Below are 17,670 nucleotides of genomic sequence, written 5' to 3'. Positions count from 1 at the left end.
TCATCCACGATCACTTTCGCTCATCGACAACCACCCACTTTCGTTTAGGGGGACTCTCGTGTGTTTGTATACCTAATTCGACTAATAACAACACTCGAAGACTACGATAATGCCTTCGTTCATTTCCGCAGCTGTTGCTGCTCTCTCGCTTTCGAGCCTTGCCTCTGCCAATGTGGCTTACCGCCGCCAGGAGGCCTTCTCCAACACCTCTTCTAGCTCTACTCAGCTCTCTACCTCCTCCTCTAGCCGCTCCGTGATCCTTGGTACTGGAAGCTCCAGCATCATGACCACCAGCTCCAGCTCCTCGACTGCTGGCGCCGGTGCAGGATCTGGTTCGGGCTCTGGCTCAGGCAACTCTACCGCCACCGCCACCAGCGGAAGCACCTCGTCCAGCACCACTGCTGCTCCTGCCTCATCCACCAGTGCCACCACTGTTGGAGGCGTGAGCTTCTTCATCGAATTCGATATTTCGTACCAGGGTATCACGATCGATCTGGACATTGTTCTTGCCAAGAGAGCCGGCAACAGCCTCCAAGACTGCCTTACTACTTGCGCTGCCAACTCTGCTTGCGTTGCCACCGCTTACAACACCAACACTACTTCTTGCACTTTCTACAGCAGCTTCGACAAGAACACCAGAGAGTCTGCTCCCGGCATTGACTTCGCTCAAGTCACCGGCCGTGCCAACAACGCTACTTCCTCCGGAGCTCCTTTCCCTTCCACAACTCAGAGCAACAACGGTACCTCCGTGACTGCCAGCCCTAACCCTGGTAACAACGGTACTTTCCCCAACGCTGAAGCTATAATCTGTCCTGAATATAATGATCAAGGTAAGGAAAAAAGCCTCTAGATATACCACTACCCTTATATTATACTAACAAGATATCATCTAGTCCTCCAGGAGACCGATGGCTCTCAGTACCTTATCCGCTGCGGCCTCGAGATTGAGGGTATCGTTCTCTTGACCCGCAAGGCTCGCATGGTCAGACGTCAAGCCACCTTCGGCAACGACTGGATCGTTGACTGCATTGACTCTTGCTCTGCCATGGATACCTGCGTTGGCACTACCTACAACAGTGCTCAGGGCTCGTGCACCTTCTACAGCAGCGTCGATTCTCTCATCGCCAACGCTGACACTGATTCTGCCATCCTTGTCAACGGGGGCTCTGACGCTCCCGTTGTTTCTACCCAGACTGTTACCGAGGGCGATGTCACCCAGACCATCACCACCACCCCTCTGACCACTTCGACCGTTTACAGCACCGTCACCCGCACCATCCAGTCTTGCGCTCCTGGTGTTCCTTGCTCTGCTGCCACTGTCACTGATGTCGTCGTTGCTTACACCACCGTATGCCCAGTCTCGGCCGTTCCTACTGGCGCTAATGGCGGTGCTGCTGCTGGTGCCGTCACCACCCAGACTGTCAAGGTCTGCACTGCTTGCCAGTATGCCCCTACCACCGTCACTGTTTACCAGTGCCCCACCGCCGCAGCTGGAGCTGGCAAGCCTGTTGCAGTCACCACTACTGTCATTGAGGCTCCTGTGTTGGCTGCACCCCCTATGACCACTTCCACCGTCTACCAGACTTCGGAGCAGGTCACCACTACCTGCGGTGCTAACGGATGCGGCAAGGCCACCGTCACTGCCGTTGTCTCGCTCTACACCACTGTATGCCCTGTCAGCTCTGCTTCCGGCGCTCCCGGTGCTCCTGGATCTCAGGCTCCCGCTCCTTCTGCTGGCTCCGAGACTCTTGTTGTCCCCGGAACCACCATCCCTGCCTCGACCAAGCCTGCTGAGACCATTCCCGCCACTGTCGAGAACGGCTCCACCAAGCCTGCCGAGACTGTTCCCGCTAGCGTGGTGCCTGGCTCTACTAAGAAGCCCTCGACCACTATTGTGCAGTACACTCCTACCTCCTCCATGGTCGCCTACACTGGCGCTGCCGTCAAGAACGGCATGGGCTTCGCCGCCATGGCTGCCGGTGTTGCCGCCCTTGTCCTCTAAATTTGAGGTTCAATATTGATGCCATCTGATGCGTCTGGCACACATCACTCTCCTTAATGCCAACCGAACAACCTTATCAACTTTTCTTTGTGCTCTTACAAGAGTACTGGTGACCTTTTTGGAATCGTAAAAAAAGATTCCGGTCCCTTTATAATCACCTTATACCTTTGTTTCCTTTTGTTACAATATGTAAAACTATACTGTGGAGGATCGTCGATAGGATGTAATACCCAACCTTGGATCGTATATACCCCCGGGCTACATAGTCAGAAATAGTTTCACTTTTCAATTCAAATGAGATCTGCAGTATCTCTTGTACTTGACCTTCTTCTTTCCGTCATCTTTATGCCTGTGAGCTTGTCACTTCTCGGAATGATTTGTCCCTTCCTTCCTGCCGTATTTTGCCCCTTATTTTCTTGGCGTGATTCGACCTTTGCATCACTAGGACTTGACAATTTGCTATTGTTTTATGACCATGGAACTGTTTGCAACCGCGAAGACTTGTACCAGCAGCCATTTTCGACGTCCCTACTTCCCATTGGAAGCAAAGGTAAACCGGGTCGGAGCTCGCGACTTGCATGGTGAGCGGACAGAGGCGGCAGTGGGTGTGGGTATGCGGGTTGACTTCTTCTTTGGCGATGCGTTTGCGTCCACCTTTTGAGACTCTAACTACGAACCTTTAATAGTCTTAAGAATCTTGTTACGAGTAAGAGCACGGGTGTCGTGTTTCCTGTCGGCATTTCTAAACAAGGCAGCAAATCTGGTGAGAGATAGATCGGCACTTTCCTCGGCCTCATCTTCTTGATGCAGTAAGAGATTCGATGTCCGCCTTAGCATTCTCAGACTCCTGCTCTGGCTGTCCTTCTTCAAGCCCTGCGTGGCGCTCAATCTCAACCTCAGCATTCTCGGCCTCGTCTTCCTCTTCTTCTTCTGCTTTCTCAGCCTCGAGCTCTGCCAAAGCTTCTGCCAGCTCAGCCTCACGCTCTTCTGCCAGCTCAGCCTCAAGCTCTTTAGTGTCAATATCGATCCAGGTCACTTGGTGGTCGAACCAATCGTCTGGTCTGCGACGCTTGAGAATATCGTGAACCTCGTCGAGGATGGCGCGTAATTCGTCATGGATTTCGCGAAGTCTGGAGGAGTCGCCGGGTCGATTAAAGACACGCCAATTAGCAAAGCTGTTTTCTGCTCGAGCGCGCATAACCTGTGCGCCGTCTTAGTACCAGACTGTAAGTCACTGCATGTGTGTAGGAAGCTTACATCTGCCTTGCGCCAATCGTCTAGGCAGCATGCGAGCAGAGCATAGTAGCGTGTGCGAGGGTAGCCTGGAGTCGTGTCGCGAAGTACGCTGTTGACGTAGGCAATGCACCCGGTGTCGTCGTGCGCATTGTACAAGTCAAGGGCTCTATCGAGATCCCTCACCCATTCCATTTTCGAGGGGTATGATGTAGGTTGTTTTTCAGGATTTCAGGTTGGTAGTTATGGTCCAGTTTCAACACCCTTCAGAACTTCCGAATTTGAGTTGGTTGAGTGCGATTCAAGTGAAGAGGGTGCTGGGCGCAAGTGAGACCGAGTGTGTGAGATTGCTTTTAGACTCACTAGATGCGGCTTGCCAGTTGTACTTCTGAATTAAATGCCATCTGTGGTACTTGAAACATTCTCTTTCACATGTGATCTCACAATTTTGTTCAAATCACTATATTTCCTTGACAGAAACATTTTGCTTATAGAAGTATCTTCGTGCTCATGTTTTCCTTCTGCATTGGTTGCAGCGCTTAATTGGAGTCTGTCGACTGGGCTGTCGATCTGGCAGTGGCCTCCCGCTCTGCTAGCATCTTTGCCATACGCTCTGCTTCAAGTTTGAAGCGGAGTTGACACCACTATTTCAAATCAGCTTACTAGCAGCACAGAGAGATATGATATACTTACATCGCCACAGCTGATCGGCTCATACTTGGGCGGGTTCTCAGGACTCGTACATGTTGGGATGACACCTTCGACGCAGTTGAAGTTCAAACCTGGCCACATCAGTTTTGTCTAACAATTGGCTTGGGATGCCCTCACCGAAGAAGAAAGGCATCGAGACTCGCTCGACAGGTGCATGGTTATACACCCTATGCACTGTGCTCTTGAAGAAGTCGTTTGAAAGCCTCATCATGAAGTCTCCGATGTTGACAACGAAGGTCCCTGGTCTTGGCTTTGCTTTGATCCACTGCCCGTCTTTTGTCAAGACTTGCAGACCGCCAATCTCATCTTGCCAGAGTAAGGTGAAAAGTTGCAAGTCTGTATGCGAACCTAGTCCCACTGCATTGGCTGCTGTTTCTTCTGCCGTGGTTACAGGGTAGTAATTCAGCACTCCATCGGCACCTGGAAACGTGGTTCTCGAATCGAAGTAATCCTCAGGTAAGTCCAGGCTCAGAGCAAACACCCTCACCAATTGTCTTGCAAGCTGCAAACAAGATTTCCAATATGCCAGGATATCAGTTTTGAAGTCTGGGAGGTGGGAAGTTCCTTCCCAGACAAAGTCCTCTCCGCGGATCCAGGGTTGCACTTCTGAGGGCAGAGAAGATAGAGGTTGAGGATGGTCAGGGTCGTTTTTGGGATGGTAGCGCCAGCTGAAACTTTCCTTCACATCGACCGACTCGGTACGGCTGATGTTTGTGCTGCGAGGAGCTTTCCATCCATTAAAGTACTTGGACTTGTCTTGCGACACCTTTTCCTTGAGTTCGGTGTCTTGCTTGATGAAACTGGTAGAATTAGACGCGCTGGCACGATGAATATACCGAAATATGTAGTGTATCTACCTGAGGAATTGAGATTTTGCCTTTGCAATCACTTGGTCATCGATGCCGTGGTTCTTGATATAGAAGAAACCCATATTTGTGCCTGCGGTACGTACGGCTTGGGCAATTTTCTTGCGACTCTCAGCGCTGCTGAACAAGCCTGCGAGGTCAACGATCGGCACTTCTTCCTCGGTAGCATCGCGTGGTTTGGTGTTCAAGACATCACGAAAGACCGGACCGTAAGCAGTATGCAGCTCGAGTTTGTAGCTTGTAGGAGCTTCAGTCACGCTGGTAGATGACATTTTGGTATGGATTGAAAAGGAGGGGCTTGGATGTGATAAGATGTATACTTATGTGCTACCTGAATGCTGCATGGTTGCATCTTATTGGGCCGTCGGAGAGCGGCGTGTTGCTACAAATAGGCATACCAGATACGACTTGCGCGATATACTGTACCGAACTCAACTTTGGCTTATCGTGCCAAATCGACATGGTCAAGGACGCCTGAAGGAGGAATGATCATCTCGGAATTGAACGTGGAGGCATAGAGAGGAAAGCATGCGACATCCAGCGGCCAAAAGTCGTGGCCGAGCTCACGCAATCAGGTCCACAACCTTTCGTGGTCCCTCTGTTCCTGACTTACTCTTCCAGCTTAATTGACACACAATGATGAACTACATCAGAATGTGTTTCATCTCAACTCACACTGCCGTACATGGCCGCGCTGTGCATGAATCCAACTGATAGGCACTTCCCAATGGCTGCCCGCTCTTGCCCGCCTGTTATCTCGCCAAGTGATGCGGTAGTCGTCAAGTCGCTTCACGTCCTTGGCCCTGGAGATCCCTCGATGGAGAGCAGCCTCGAGATACCTTTGCAGAACGCTCAGAAAACTATTGCTTTGTAGTTTTGCTACACGACTGATTTGATGTAAGTCAGAGATGCAACGCAGGAAGTTGATCTTCACAAACCTCCTATCTCGTCGGTATAGTGCCTGCATAGGTGACCTCAAAATCTGTGGTCGGGCGACTGATTAGCACTGCCTATCTGCAACCATGTTATGCCAAACTCTCGGCATGTGAAGTCTCGACCGAGATCAGCGATAGGCGTTTGACCTAAGTTTCCCCTCCAGACGACTCCAAGATAATGAAACTAGGTCTGATTGCCGAGGTGAACCATACATAAGGTGGTTACTTGATTCGACTGCCTTGTGTAGATTGCCTTGACTCACATCAGTTTTTCTTGTTTGTCTTCGATACAATGTCGGGACTTGTGAGTAGAATCCGCAATGGTATTCCCAGACCTCATCTGCATGCAGCAGGCACAGATGAGGTCAAGGGTCAGGACATGTGGCTCGACAACGATGATATCAGGTACGAATGCTAGAAAAACATGACTGAACTCTTGCTGAGCAATATACAGACCACTAAGACTTGCTGATCGGACATGGAACATGAAGGCATACTTGACCTTCTGGTTCAGTGCTGTAGCCACCGTCTCAAACTGGTACGCGGCATCCTCGGCTCAAGCTTTGGGATTGAGTATGTGGGAGTCCATTGCTACTGCTTTGGGAGGGCAAATACTTATCGCCATTGTGATTGTGTTCAATGGCCGTGCTGGAGCGAAGTATCATATCGGCTTTCCTGTTTTGAACAGAGCTGCCTTCGGAGTCTTTGGAGCATGGTGGCCTACCTTCAACCGTGCTGTGATGGCCATTGTATGGAACGGAGTCAACGGCGTGAGTAAATGTCGTCCTACATCTCTAATGTCGCTGAACTTCCTCTAGGTTCAAGGTGGTCAGTGTATATATGTGATGTTACATGCCCTGACACCAAAGATCGCCAATCTCAGGAACATCATGGGCAAAGGATCAGCCATCGGCTCTGGAGAATTCATCGGCTGTATCATCTTCTGGCTCATCACTTGTACCTTCCTGGTCATTCCAGTGCCCAAGATGCGATCGCTCATCTACGCCAAGCTTTTCGTATTCATCGTTTCAGCAATTGCCATGTGTGCATGGACCTTGACAAAAGCAGGTGGTGTCGGAGCTATCGCGCATCAGAAGGGCGCGGCCACTGGATCAGAGAGGACATGGCTCCTTGTTCGATTCTTCTTCCTGGGTGCTGCAAACTGTGCAACTTTTGCATCTAATGCAGCCGATTTCCAGCGTTATGCTCGTAGGCCTAACGATGTTATTCTGGGCAACCTCGCTGGTTTTCCTTTGAGCAACTTCATCGTCTGCATCATTGGTAATCTTGTGGCATCAGCATCGCAAGCAATCTACGGCGAAGTTGTCTGGAATCCTCTTACCTTCCTTGATATGCTCCAGACAACAGAGTACAGCTCTGCGAATCGTGCAGGCTGCTTCTTCATTGCCGCTTGCTTCGGATACTCAGCAATCTTCTCATCAATTTTTGAGAACTCGCTGCCTGCTGGTAACGACATTGCGGCTCTGTTTCCAAAGTACCTTACCGTACGCAAAGGCTTCTTCATATGTGCTGCTGTGTCATTTGTCATCAATCCATGGTACTTGCTCGGCAGCGCAGGCATCTTCATCTCTTTCCTTGCATCGTACCAAATCTTCCTGTCTTCAATCACTGGTGTCCTGCTATGCCACTACTACATTGTTTCGCGCGGCTACCTCAAAATCGACGACCTCTACACAAGTGACAAGAATGGTGTATACCATTACTTCCACGGCTGGAACTGGCGTGCCTACGCCGCCTACATCATCGGCATCATTCCTAACTTTTACGGTTTCCTTAACAACATGGGAGTTTCTGCACCTCCGGGTGTCACCAGAGCTTACTACTTTGCCTATGAGATCGGCTTGATCTTGAGTTTCGGAGTCTATTGGGCTTCTTGCTATCTTTATCCTCCTGCGTTGGTCATGCCTCTAGGAGAATGGCATGAGCCCAAGGACTACGTGAGACCTGAGGAGAGGGCTGAGGTACTTGAAGGTATGCCGGGAGAGACCTGGGGAGATAATGTAGATGGTGTGTCTAAGGTAGTTCAAGGAGAGGTCAAGGAGCTGAGATGATCGCTGGCTTCGAAGTGGGTCATCAACTCTCGCGGGTATGTTTGTTTTGCTTCGTCATGTTTTTGCAGCATTTCATTCATTCCAAAGAAGTCTGGGATGCGACTTCCTCTCCATCCACATATTTTGCTTCTCTTCCCTGTTGACGCGCGTCTTGCTCTGCAACCATCTCGCCACCAGCAATTCTCATCTCCGAAAGTTCTTTGTAATCTTGTTTTCGGGTATCCCATATCATATATGGGATCCACATGCGTTCAAGGAGTTCTTGAAGTTCATGGAGCATGTCGTCCCGAGTCTCCCGACCGTGCCGAATATCACTCTATCAGAAACGACATTGCTGCAAGCGTGGATCCCGGTCCGCCATCTCACTACAGTCTCCAACCTGCTGCCTTTTTCTGTGCCATGAACACTAGACTTGCTAGCCTTACTGTGGCTGTCAATGTCGGACCTACAACTCGGATACTCATGCATCATCCTCGATCACTCATTGCGACTAGCAGAGCAGTGAAAGGCAGCAGGCAACACGGTCGTCAGGTTCCCGCAACCCTTGAACGAGATGGCGGCCCGATCCGGTTTCAGATCCGAACCCTTGACGAGCAATATCCAAGATCACGTTCATCTAGGTCGGACATATCCAGAGCAAAGGCTTGATAGCCTTGCAGACCGCATGCCTGGTTGCTGCTCGGCGTGCTCGCAACATCTAGACCTCCAGCATGCACGTATCCATCTCATATAGCCTATAGGCCTACCTCGTACTCGTGTCTGCTGAGTAGTCAATCTGTACGAAGCTAAGACGTAAGCACCTGTGATCATTGGGCTTGGCTGTTAGTGAGTATGGTTACAATAGCGGCTGAATACCATCGCCAATGTTGACCTCCTGGTACAGCTGCATTTAAGCTACAGAACGAGTGAGGACTTTGTCGCACATGATCACACACTTAGTACTGAGTAGTGCTGTGACTGGTGAGTATCACGAGTTGATTTAGGCTATAGGGTGGTGATCTACTGTTAGGATCTACGAAAACGTGGCATGCTAAAGCTGCGCTGGTTGATGATTGCTGAGTAGATGTTGCCCCTGATCTGCCTGCGTCCTCTGTACTGACTACATGGCACCCGGGCTTTGTGAGCCTCGTGGATTAGAGATTGCATATTCATAGGGCAGTTTCAAGGATGGTAGTATCTGTTTGATGCTGTCTTCCTTTGCAAAGGTTTAGAGAGTACACCGCTCTCATAGAAACCATGCCATTACCTCCAAACCTCAATAGATCAATGGAAGACAAGCGTGTAGCTGCTGGCATCATCTGCTATGCACGTCGCCGCGGTGAGCTGTCGGAGGAGTCTAGAGGCTATACCCGGATACCACTCAAGTCGGTCACATGGAAGGTGATAGAGGCGTCACGAAGACATCAGAATAGATTAAATTGACCAAGTAACGATTGTGTCACATAAGATTGAAGAACAGGAACGTGAGATGGAAGACGCGCAGACGTGTTTAGAGTGCGGGGTGATCGTCAAAAGACTACCTCGCTACAGGGGTATATCCAGTACAAGCATGCTCTATCGAAGCTTGTCCTTTTAACCGCTTTTGCCATTTTACCATTGTTGATCCCAGAATCAAGAACAAGCTACAGCGTTAGCAAAGATCAAGAAGGCTGAGATGTTAGTGCTGAGTTCTGATGACATGATGCCAATAGAAGTGGTGTTCGCTGTCAGTGCTCAACAAGAAGACATGATATTCAAGTCTCCAGAACAGATTTGACGGTCCTTGGAAGGCTTGAGCGCCTTGGTACGTGTCAACCAAGAATCAACAAGCTTGAACAAGCCTTGATGTCCGTACAGTAGTGTGTTTCAGGCGGAGCCGAGGCCAGCCTCCGAGGCTCAAACTGTGGGGTGCTCGAGACGACTGCTCACTACACATGCATCTCTTCCGTGTTCCCACAAGGATTCATATTAAGCCAGGATGTCAGCTAATTCATATCTGCATAGCCGCACATCAATCGAGTAAACACAACAAGATTCTCGACCTGGCGAAATTGCAAATGCATTGCGTGGTTGTTCCTGCAGCCGACAAATAGAGATAAAGTTACACACCACGACCCGACCCCACATCCATTATAGCGGCTAAGGTGGAAGTTTCATGCCTGCATGGAAGTATGCACAAGACGTTATACAGGGCTTTTCTTCGAGCTATCGGCCGTACGAGGTCCTTCGTATAGCCAAACTTGAAGAATACCAATGACATGTCCGGATAAAAGAGTCAGAACCATTCGATTGCAGCAATTCGTGTGCAACATATCCAAGCGAGGTGCTGTGTTTGATTCGTGGTCACCCTTTCATCTGCTTTGAAGTTGGCTTCGGGCGAGCAAGGACGTGACATTGTGAGTGGATCTATCAAAAACGGCGGGTAAATGTCGCCTTGATAGAATTATATAAGGAAGAGCAGTCCTCCCATCAGCAACTCATCCCATCACTTCCATCCACATTCACTCAAACAATCATTCCAACTCTCTTCAACATGAAGTTCTTTGCCACCATTACTGCTCTCGTTGCAGCAGCTGTTGCTGCTCCAGTCGCAGATGCTGAGGTTGAGGCCAGCAGCCCTATGCTGGTACGATCTTCACGATGATCCATTGTATCTCCAACAATCTTGCTGATCAAACACGATAGATTGAGCGCGCCGGCCCCGGCGGCATCAACTACGTTCAGAACTACAACGGCAATTTGGGCCAGTTCACCTACAACGAGAACGCCGGCACCTACTCCATGTACTGGACCAACGGCGTCAGCGGCGACTTCGTCGTTGGTCTTGGTTGGTCGACTGGTGCTGCCCGCTCCATCACCTACTCGTCCTCCTACACCGCCAGCGGAGGCTCCTACCTCTCCGTCTACGGCTGGATCAACAGCCCTCAAGCCGAGTACTACATCGTCGAGTCCTACGGCTCTTACAACCCTTGCGGCGCCGGCCAGTCCGGAGTCACTCAACTCGGTACCGTTGTCAGCGATGGCGCCACCTACACCGTCTGCACTGACGAGCGTGTCAACGAGCCTTCCATCACTGGCACTTCTACCTTCAAGCAGTACTGGTCTGTTCGTCAGACCAAGCGTACTTCCGGCACGGTCACTACTGGCAACCACTTTGCTTACTGGGCCAAGTATGGCTTTGGCAACTCTTACAACTTCCAGGTCATGGCTGTTGAGGCTTTCTCTGGTACTGGCAGTGCCAGCGTTACCGTCTCTTAGATGGCAGAGCAAATAGCTGAAGCGGAGAGTGGAAAGGAACCTGCTTTGAGGACGGAGATGAGACGCTGATGAACGTTGACATGGAAGTTGATATGATTGTGTCCATCTTTGAAATCTTGATGTTTCCCGCGCCTCGTTTGCGGGTCTAGCTTTTGTTCTTCTCATCTCCACCCCGTTCTCTTTGTGACTGTGTCGTGTGTCTGTGACTGACTTCCAATCTTTCCCCGCTGCATCTGTATGATTACCCGCATTTTATTGAGTCTTTCCGCTCCGGACATGGCCATAAGTATGTCGTCGTAAAGGTCTATATCTGTGATGCTGAGCATTGCAATCGGTTTTACACCAGTGTTTGGTTCAGGAAAAAGTTGACCCTTGCCATTCCAGTTCGGACGATACCAGATGCCGATATGAACTTTGGGTCAATCATGGTGTTGATGTCGGGTTGTGCCGGTGGGTACGTACGAGGATGTGGTTCTGACGATGATGATATAGGTTGGCCCGGTTCCGGAAGGCGCATGCTACCAAGCCTTGAGCGAGGTCGTCGAGAAAGTCTGCAAGACCTTGGTCGCTATTGACGATGTCGTCGTTGCGACGTCTGTTCTGAGCCGCTGGTTGAAGGTTACTACGTTGCTTGAAACGATCTTCGTAGTGATTCCTACCTCGCGCCAGAACTTCGAGTTGGTGTATGGTTCGCAGGTGATGATGCATGTTAGCACAACCAAATCATCATCTACCAGAATTGCTTTGCAAGGGTTTTCATAGCCTCGGATAACGCGCTTAGACGGTGATCAAAAGCTTTGTCGTTGTTGTCGAGTAATGGCTATCTGAGCAAGCCATTTTGGGGTGACGCATGCGGCGACGACGAGCCAATAGCAAGATCACCAAAACAATTTATGCCGAGGTTTCAATAGTCTCGAACAGTGTGCTCCTAAATTGTATTGCTCAAAAGCTCTGTCGTTGTCGAGCAATAGCTGTCTGAGCAAGTCAATTCTGGGTCACAGATCCGGCGACGACAAGCTAATGCTGTGATTACCAAAACAATTTATGCCGGGCAGCTGATAGCCTCGAACAGTGTGCTCCTAAATTGTTTCAATTGAGAGCGCCGTCGTTGTCGAGCGATAGCTGTCTAAGCAAGCCATTTTTGGCTGACATACGGCGACGACGAACCAATGCTATGATTACCATAACGGTTGAAGTCAAGCATCTAGTAGCCTCGGACAGTGCGCTCCTAAATCGCTTTGATCGAAAGCCCTGTCGTTGTCGAGTGATAGCTGTTCGAGCCCATTTTGGGTCACAGATCCGGTGACGACGAACCAATGCTATGATTATTATAACAACTTAAGCAGAGCCTCTGATAGCCTCGAGGAGTACACGTCTAAATTGTTATAGTCGAGAGCGCTGTCGTTAATGAGTAATAGCTGTTTGAGCAAGCCATTTTTTGGGTGACGCATGCGGCGACGCAGAATCAAGCCTGGAATCACTAAGTCAACCTCTAATCTGGCTCTAACAGCCTCGAATAATGCGCTCCTAAACTGTTTTGGTCGGAAGCGCTGTCGCTGTCGAGTAATAACTGTTCGGGCAAGCCATTTGGGTGACGCATACAGCGACGACGAAGCATTGCTGTGATTACCATAACAACTTAGGACGGGCTTCTGATAGTCTCGAACAGTGCGCTGCTAAACGTTTCTGATCGAGACCGCTATCGTTATCGAGTAATAGCTGTCACAGCTTTTTTGGGTGATAGAGGCGGCGACGACGAACCGATGCTCGGATCACCAGTCAAATTTAAGTCGCAGCTCCAGTATACCTCTAGAGCACGGTCGTAAACCTTTTAGATCAGAAATCCAGTTGTTGTTAAGTTACGGCTGTCCGCGCTACTTTGGATGATGGCGGCGGCGATGACCATCCATCGCTCTGATCGACAAAACAATTTAGCCCGAAGCTTTAGTACGCTTAGCAAGCATAGCGTTAAACCGTATAGGTCAGAAACCTAGTTGTTGTTGAGTTTTGGCTGTTTGAGCCGACTTCGGGTAATGGAGGCGGCGATGACCACCCAATGCTTGGATCAACAAAACAATTTAGGTTGAAGCTCCAATATACTCTAAGAACACAGTCTTAAACCGTATAGGCCAGATACCCAGTTGTTGTTAAGCTATGGTTGTTTGAGCCAGCTTTAGGTGATGGAAGCGACAATGACCATCCGATGCTCGAATCAACAAAACAATTTAGGCCGATGTTCTAGTATACTTGAAGAGCACAGCCTGCGATTGTATCGGCCAGAAGTCCAGTATTCGTCGAGTTATGGCTGCTTCGACATTGTGGACTGTGGTGGTCTGTTGGTGCAACGACATCTAATGCTCGGATCAACAAGACAATTTAGGCCGAAGCTCCAGTATGCTTAGAGAGCAAAGTCTTAAACCCTTGAGGCCAGAAACCCGGTTGTTGTTATTGTTAAGCTATGGCTGTTTGAGCCAACTCCGGGTGACGGAAGCGGCGATGACCATACAACGCTCGGATTAAGAAAACAATTTAAGCAGATACTCTAGTATGCCCGAAGAGCACAGCATTAAACCAGATTGAACAGAAACCCAGTCTTCGTCGAGTTATGGCTGCTTCGACATTGTGGACTGTGGTGGTCGGTTGGTGCAACGACGACATCTGATGCTCGGATCAACAAAACAATTTTCGACGATGTTCTAGCACATTCGAAGAGCACAGCCTACGATCTTGAAGGCCAAAAACCTTGTCGTTGCCGAGTATTGACTGTCTCTCCATTTTGAGTGGTGAATGCGGTGACGAGCATTTCGAAGCTTAGATTGACTCGAGCCAGGAGAGGAAAGCGCCTGCCTCATCTTCTGATCAAGCTTCGCGAATGTACCATGCGCCAAGTGAGAAGAATCGCTCGCACAAGCAAGTCGCTAGCTTCCTCAAGACCTCGCTATAACTGGTCTCGAGCATATCGCCGCTCAAGCTTTTTTCGCTTTACAAGGAAGTCGCTCGAGGAAGGCGTTGACGAATCCAGTCTGACGAGCAACATAAGATTGCTGTGTAGTAGCCTCCTAGCAGGAAGATCACCAGGTCAGTAATGCTAAGATTCTGTGTGTTTCTCCTATTGATGTCACTGCATGTGTTTTGTTGACGCACATCAGGGGGGAATCTTGTGTTTGCTGGAGGGTCATTGACCCGGCTCTTCACTGTGGGTGTTTCCCTCTGACACTTCGACTTCTCGGAAACACTGTTGTGTTTCCTCAAAAAGCAGAAGCCTCTCTGGTTTTTTCCTTTCTTGGTCTGCTCGAGATGGATTATGCTCAACTCTGCGAAATCTTTGGAGGCTCGTACCGAGACGCCAGTGTCTGAACACCTTTTATATCTGTCATAAGCGGCATGTCGGATTCGTCACACCCAGTAACACTCCATCACTTGAGCGATTTTAACCTGTGTGCCACCTCCACTCGGCCGCGGAACACCGAGAACTCCGCGAAAGTGGCTCTCAGGTCTGGATCGCCATTTGAGAAGAACCATATGCCAATTATCAAGCAATGAACGATTGTGTTTGTGACAACTTAATCAAGTCTTCGAGAGCGTTGGGTAACAGATTCGCATATCGTTCGTTCTTTTCTTCGTTTATCATCTGTTCGCCATTCAACGGCTCTGACATGTTGGATTCAGGTCACGTTGACCTCAAGCAATCGGAGAAGTAGTCTAACGCCATGAGCATAAGCCTCAAAATTTTCTTCTTGGGAGACTTCTCATGCACTCACTCACGAACACGTCGTTGACGTTGTTCTCACCTCTTCGCTCGGTCTTCCTGCTCAATTTGCCGTTTACATCTTTCCCAGATCTCTGCTCGACATGCTCGTGCGACTTGACGACGTTTACGTGTCGCTGATCTGGATTCCCTCGAAGGAAGAACGTTCATGAGTTTGACAAGCAACTCCATCGAACAACTCTCTGCATTGCAAATCACTGCTTTGAGGGTCTTGAGATACAAAGTCCTCAAAGCAGGATGCATGTTGGCTGAGAATTCGATACTAGATGATCTGGCATCATCAAAGTGAAGCTCTAGACTTGCGAGGAACATTTTGGGGCCCTGGTAGCCAATATATTGGATGTGGACTTGTTGGAGATGGGGTAACCAGTTTGACAAACACTTTGCGTTGCGGATTCTCTCCCAAGGGATGGCTCTGACGACAGAGCTATCTTCACGGTTGCGAGAGGAGAATGTGGCTACCCATTGATCACCATGAAGACCAAGCTGTGGTGGATTTGAGATGCATAGACGAAGGTGGCGGAAGAGGGAAGGAGCGCATTCATCGTTGATCTCGTCTGACAACCAAAGCATTGGATGCGGGAAATATTGTTGGGTTGCATCTTCAAACAATGCTTCGTAGATCATGAGACGAATCTCGGTCGGGAGTGCTGTGGCGTTGGGCATCGTGATGTTCGCTTTTGAAGGCCTGAAGTGGAGAGTGTTAGGTGGGAACAGGAGAAAAGGTATCTGCGATTGAAGGACCAAGAAGTTGGTTGTGGTTCTTATGGGAAAAGTTTTGCGTGTGCGTCAACTATAGTCTCTCGAAAGATCTCATAGTCGTGGCAAGCACGAACTCTCTTCCCACGTGCGTATTGCTCTCAGCCTCAGGTTTTGTTTGGCACGCCTTGGTCAATACGTGGAGATACGTACATTCCGTCTTCGTTCGTCTGATCCACCTGCTTTCACGGTTGCGAGTCCAGCGAGCGATATCTTGTGAGCGACTTTGGCTGGAATGATAAAGAGACGGATCTCGTAACATGGAGACTGGAAGGCAGCACATCTGAGTAGATCTTCGTTTCTTTGTAGAGAGTTGAGGTGATGGTTGATTATGCTTGGTTTTTGTCCATCTAATCGACGTCGGGCACGGGCAGGCCCTGGTATAGCTTCATTCTCCTTCCAAGTTTCTCCATGGCCTCCATGGCCTTTTCTTCTCGCAGCTTGCGTGATTCGTCATCAGTTACAAGGACAAAGTCGTATGTGATGAGTTTGCCGCCTTCTTTTACGCCATACTCCTTGGCTTGTTCGGCAGACACTGTGCCGAGATCGATAAGCAAGGACTCCTTGACACCGAAAACGGCATCTGAAGTCTCGTAAGGGTCACCACGTAGATACAAAGCGCTGGAACTAAGTCAGTATAGATTGAAGAGAATTGGGAGATGGCAACATACGTGATCAGATTGTCGTAGCCAGGCTTCTCGAACATGAAATGCATGTGGCTAGGACGGTATGGGTGACGCTTCAGCTTCTTGAGAAGTTGACCAACGGGACCATCATGGGGAATAGGGTATGGTACTGGCACAATAGCGTTGAACCAGAAGACACCGTCTTTGTCACTCTTCATGACAGCTCTGCCGTCGGGACCGTCTCTTTCAGCGTATTGAACATCGTAGAAGCCTTTGCTGTCCGTCTCCCAAATGTCAATCTTGACGTTTTCGATTGGCTTGCCAGCGGTGTCTTTAACAGTGCAGAGGACTAGACAAGGCTCGCCATCGGGGTCGTGTGAGATGCTGCCGCCGTTGCCCTCGAGTTGAGCTTCGTGGGTATGGAAGGGACCTAGGACGGTACCTTCTGTACTGGCAGCGGGCTTGGGGTGGTCGATGCTGTCAACCAGAAGAGAAAGACCAATGACATCCGAGAGCAAGATGAACTCTTGTCGTACGTCGCTGCTGATCTGGCCGACTTTTGTGAGGAATTGGATAGCAGCCATCCACTCGTTTGTGCTGAGCCTGGTCTCACGGGCAAAGTCGTGAACGTGAGAGACAAGTCTCTCCAGCAGATACTTCATGCGAGGGTCATCGCATTGTGAGTTGATCATATGCACATTCTCAGTGATGTTGTCGATTGTCAAGTCCTTGAGCGGAGGGATGTTGACTTCTGAAGGATCCATGTTTGCTGCAAAATCAGGGGATAGCGACTGGAAACAGGAAGAGGAGGACAAGCAAGAGATTCAAAGAGGAAGATGATGATTGATTGTTGTACCTGTCTCTGAGGCTCCCCCTCCAAGCCCCGCAGTCCCCACAGCGCGGAGCTCTTCCGAGTCGTCTTTGCTGACCCGGAAGTTCAGACTCGGAAGATGTCAAAGCCGGAAGATTTGTCGGAGGTCGGAAGACTCCTGCAAGAATGGTGCCAGAAACACTGAGGGCCATTCTCAGATGATGCTTTCAAAGAATCATGGGTCCGTGAGGGCGTCAAGATGTCAAAAGTCTTGCATTCTCAGAAGATTGTGCGCTTACGCCAAAATCTCAAGATCGATCATCGCATAGAGCTGCTGAAAATGAAAGGTCTTTCGCTCAAATGCAGCACAACAGGCAAATCACATAACCAGAGAAAAAGATTCTCTTTTTGAGTGGCTGCTTCGAAGAAACCTGGTAGAACATGCCCACCCGATACAGAACAGATGCTCGTGATGAAGTAAAGTCGACCAGGGTGTTACAGACAGACGGCGAAGGATTCGATCAACCACGCGGGTAGCTGTGGGGAATCGGTGGCCCAAGCTTTGTGTTTACCTTTTCGCAAACACACAAGATGTTTCTTGACTGCGAACAATTGATATCCGACATCTACTAACAATGGCAAGCCCTTT

The 17,670-nt window shown here is 49.6% G+C and overlaps 6 protein-coding genes across 6 annotated transcripts; 2 read left to right on the top strand and 4 right to left on the bottom strand.

The window, feature by feature from the left end:
- Positions 1–2,671: 2,671 nt before the first annotated feature.
- Positions 2,672–3,430, bottom strand: M437DRAFT_74177 (uncharacterized protein; the record flags this gene model as incomplete). Its single annotated transcript, XM_041026187.1, has 3 exons — positions 2,672–2,794; positions 2,898–3,203; positions 3,260–3,430. 3 exons carry the CDS (start codon positions 3,428–3,430, stop codon positions 2,672–2,674), a joined length of 600 nt encoding a protein of 199 aa, XP_040881377.1.
- A 344-nt stretch (positions 3,431–3,774) lies between these two features.
- Positions 3,775–5,084, bottom strand: M437DRAFT_83289 (Clavaminate synthase-like protein; the record flags this gene model as incomplete). Its single annotated transcript, XM_041027905.1, has 4 exons — positions 3,775–3,879; positions 3,929–4,017; positions 4,064–4,746; positions 4,804–5,084. The coding sequence occupies 4 exons, from the start codon at positions 5,082–5,084 to the stop codon at positions 3,775–3,777; spliced, it is 1,158 nt and encodes a 385-aa protein (XP_040881376.1).
- A 955-nt stretch (positions 5,085–6,039) lies between these two features.
- Positions 6,040–7,819, top strand: M437DRAFT_45180 (putative uridine permease; the record flags this gene model as incomplete). Its single annotated transcript, XM_041021034.1, has 3 exons — positions 6,040–6,152; positions 6,202–6,517; positions 6,617–7,819. The coding sequence occupies 3 exons, from the start codon at positions 6,040–6,042 to the stop codon at positions 7,817–7,819; spliced, it is 1,632 nt and encodes a 543-aa protein (XP_040881375.1).
- A 2,512-nt stretch (positions 7,820–10,331) lies between these two features.
- Positions 10,332–11,056, top strand: M437DRAFT_64895 (endo-1,4-beta-xylanase; the record flags this gene model as incomplete). Its single annotated transcript, XM_041024500.1, has 2 exons — positions 10,332–10,424; positions 10,484–11,056. The coding sequence occupies 2 exons, from the start codon at positions 10,332–10,334 to the stop codon at positions 11,054–11,056; spliced, it is 666 nt and encodes a 221-aa protein (XP_040881374.1).
- Positions 11,057–14,843: 3,787 nt separating this feature from the next.
- On the bottom strand, positions 14,844–15,491 carry M437DRAFT_83286 (uncharacterized protein; the record flags this gene model as incomplete). Its single annotated transcript, XM_041027904.1, has 1 exon — positions 14,844–15,491. One exon carries the CDS (start codon positions 15,489–15,491, stop codon positions 14,844–14,846), a length of 648 nt encoding a protein of 215 aa, XP_040881373.1.
- A 443-nt stretch (positions 15,492–15,934) lies between these two features.
- On the bottom strand, positions 15,935–16,974 carry M437DRAFT_45328 (cathecol 1,2-dioxygenase; the record flags this gene model as incomplete). Its single annotated transcript, XM_041021071.1, has 2 exons — positions 15,935–16,205; positions 16,256–16,974. The coding sequence occupies 2 exons, from the start codon at positions 16,972–16,974 to the stop codon at positions 15,935–15,937; spliced, it is 990 nt and encodes a 329-aa protein (XP_040881372.1).
- Between the last annotated feature and the right edge of the window lie 696 nt (positions 16,975–17,670).

The sequence above is a fragment of the Aureobasidium melanogenum genome (genome assembly GCF_000721775.1).
Source record: "Aureobasidium melanogenum CBS 110374 unplaced genomic scaffold scaffold_6, whole genome shotgun sequence".
NCBI lineage: Eukaryota > Fungi > Ascomycota > Dothideomycetes > Dothideales > Saccotheciaceae > Aureobasidium > Aureobasidium melanogenum.
The sequence above is the reverse complement of the archived record's forward strand: the minus strand, read 5'-3'. Positions and strand labels throughout refer to the sequence as shown.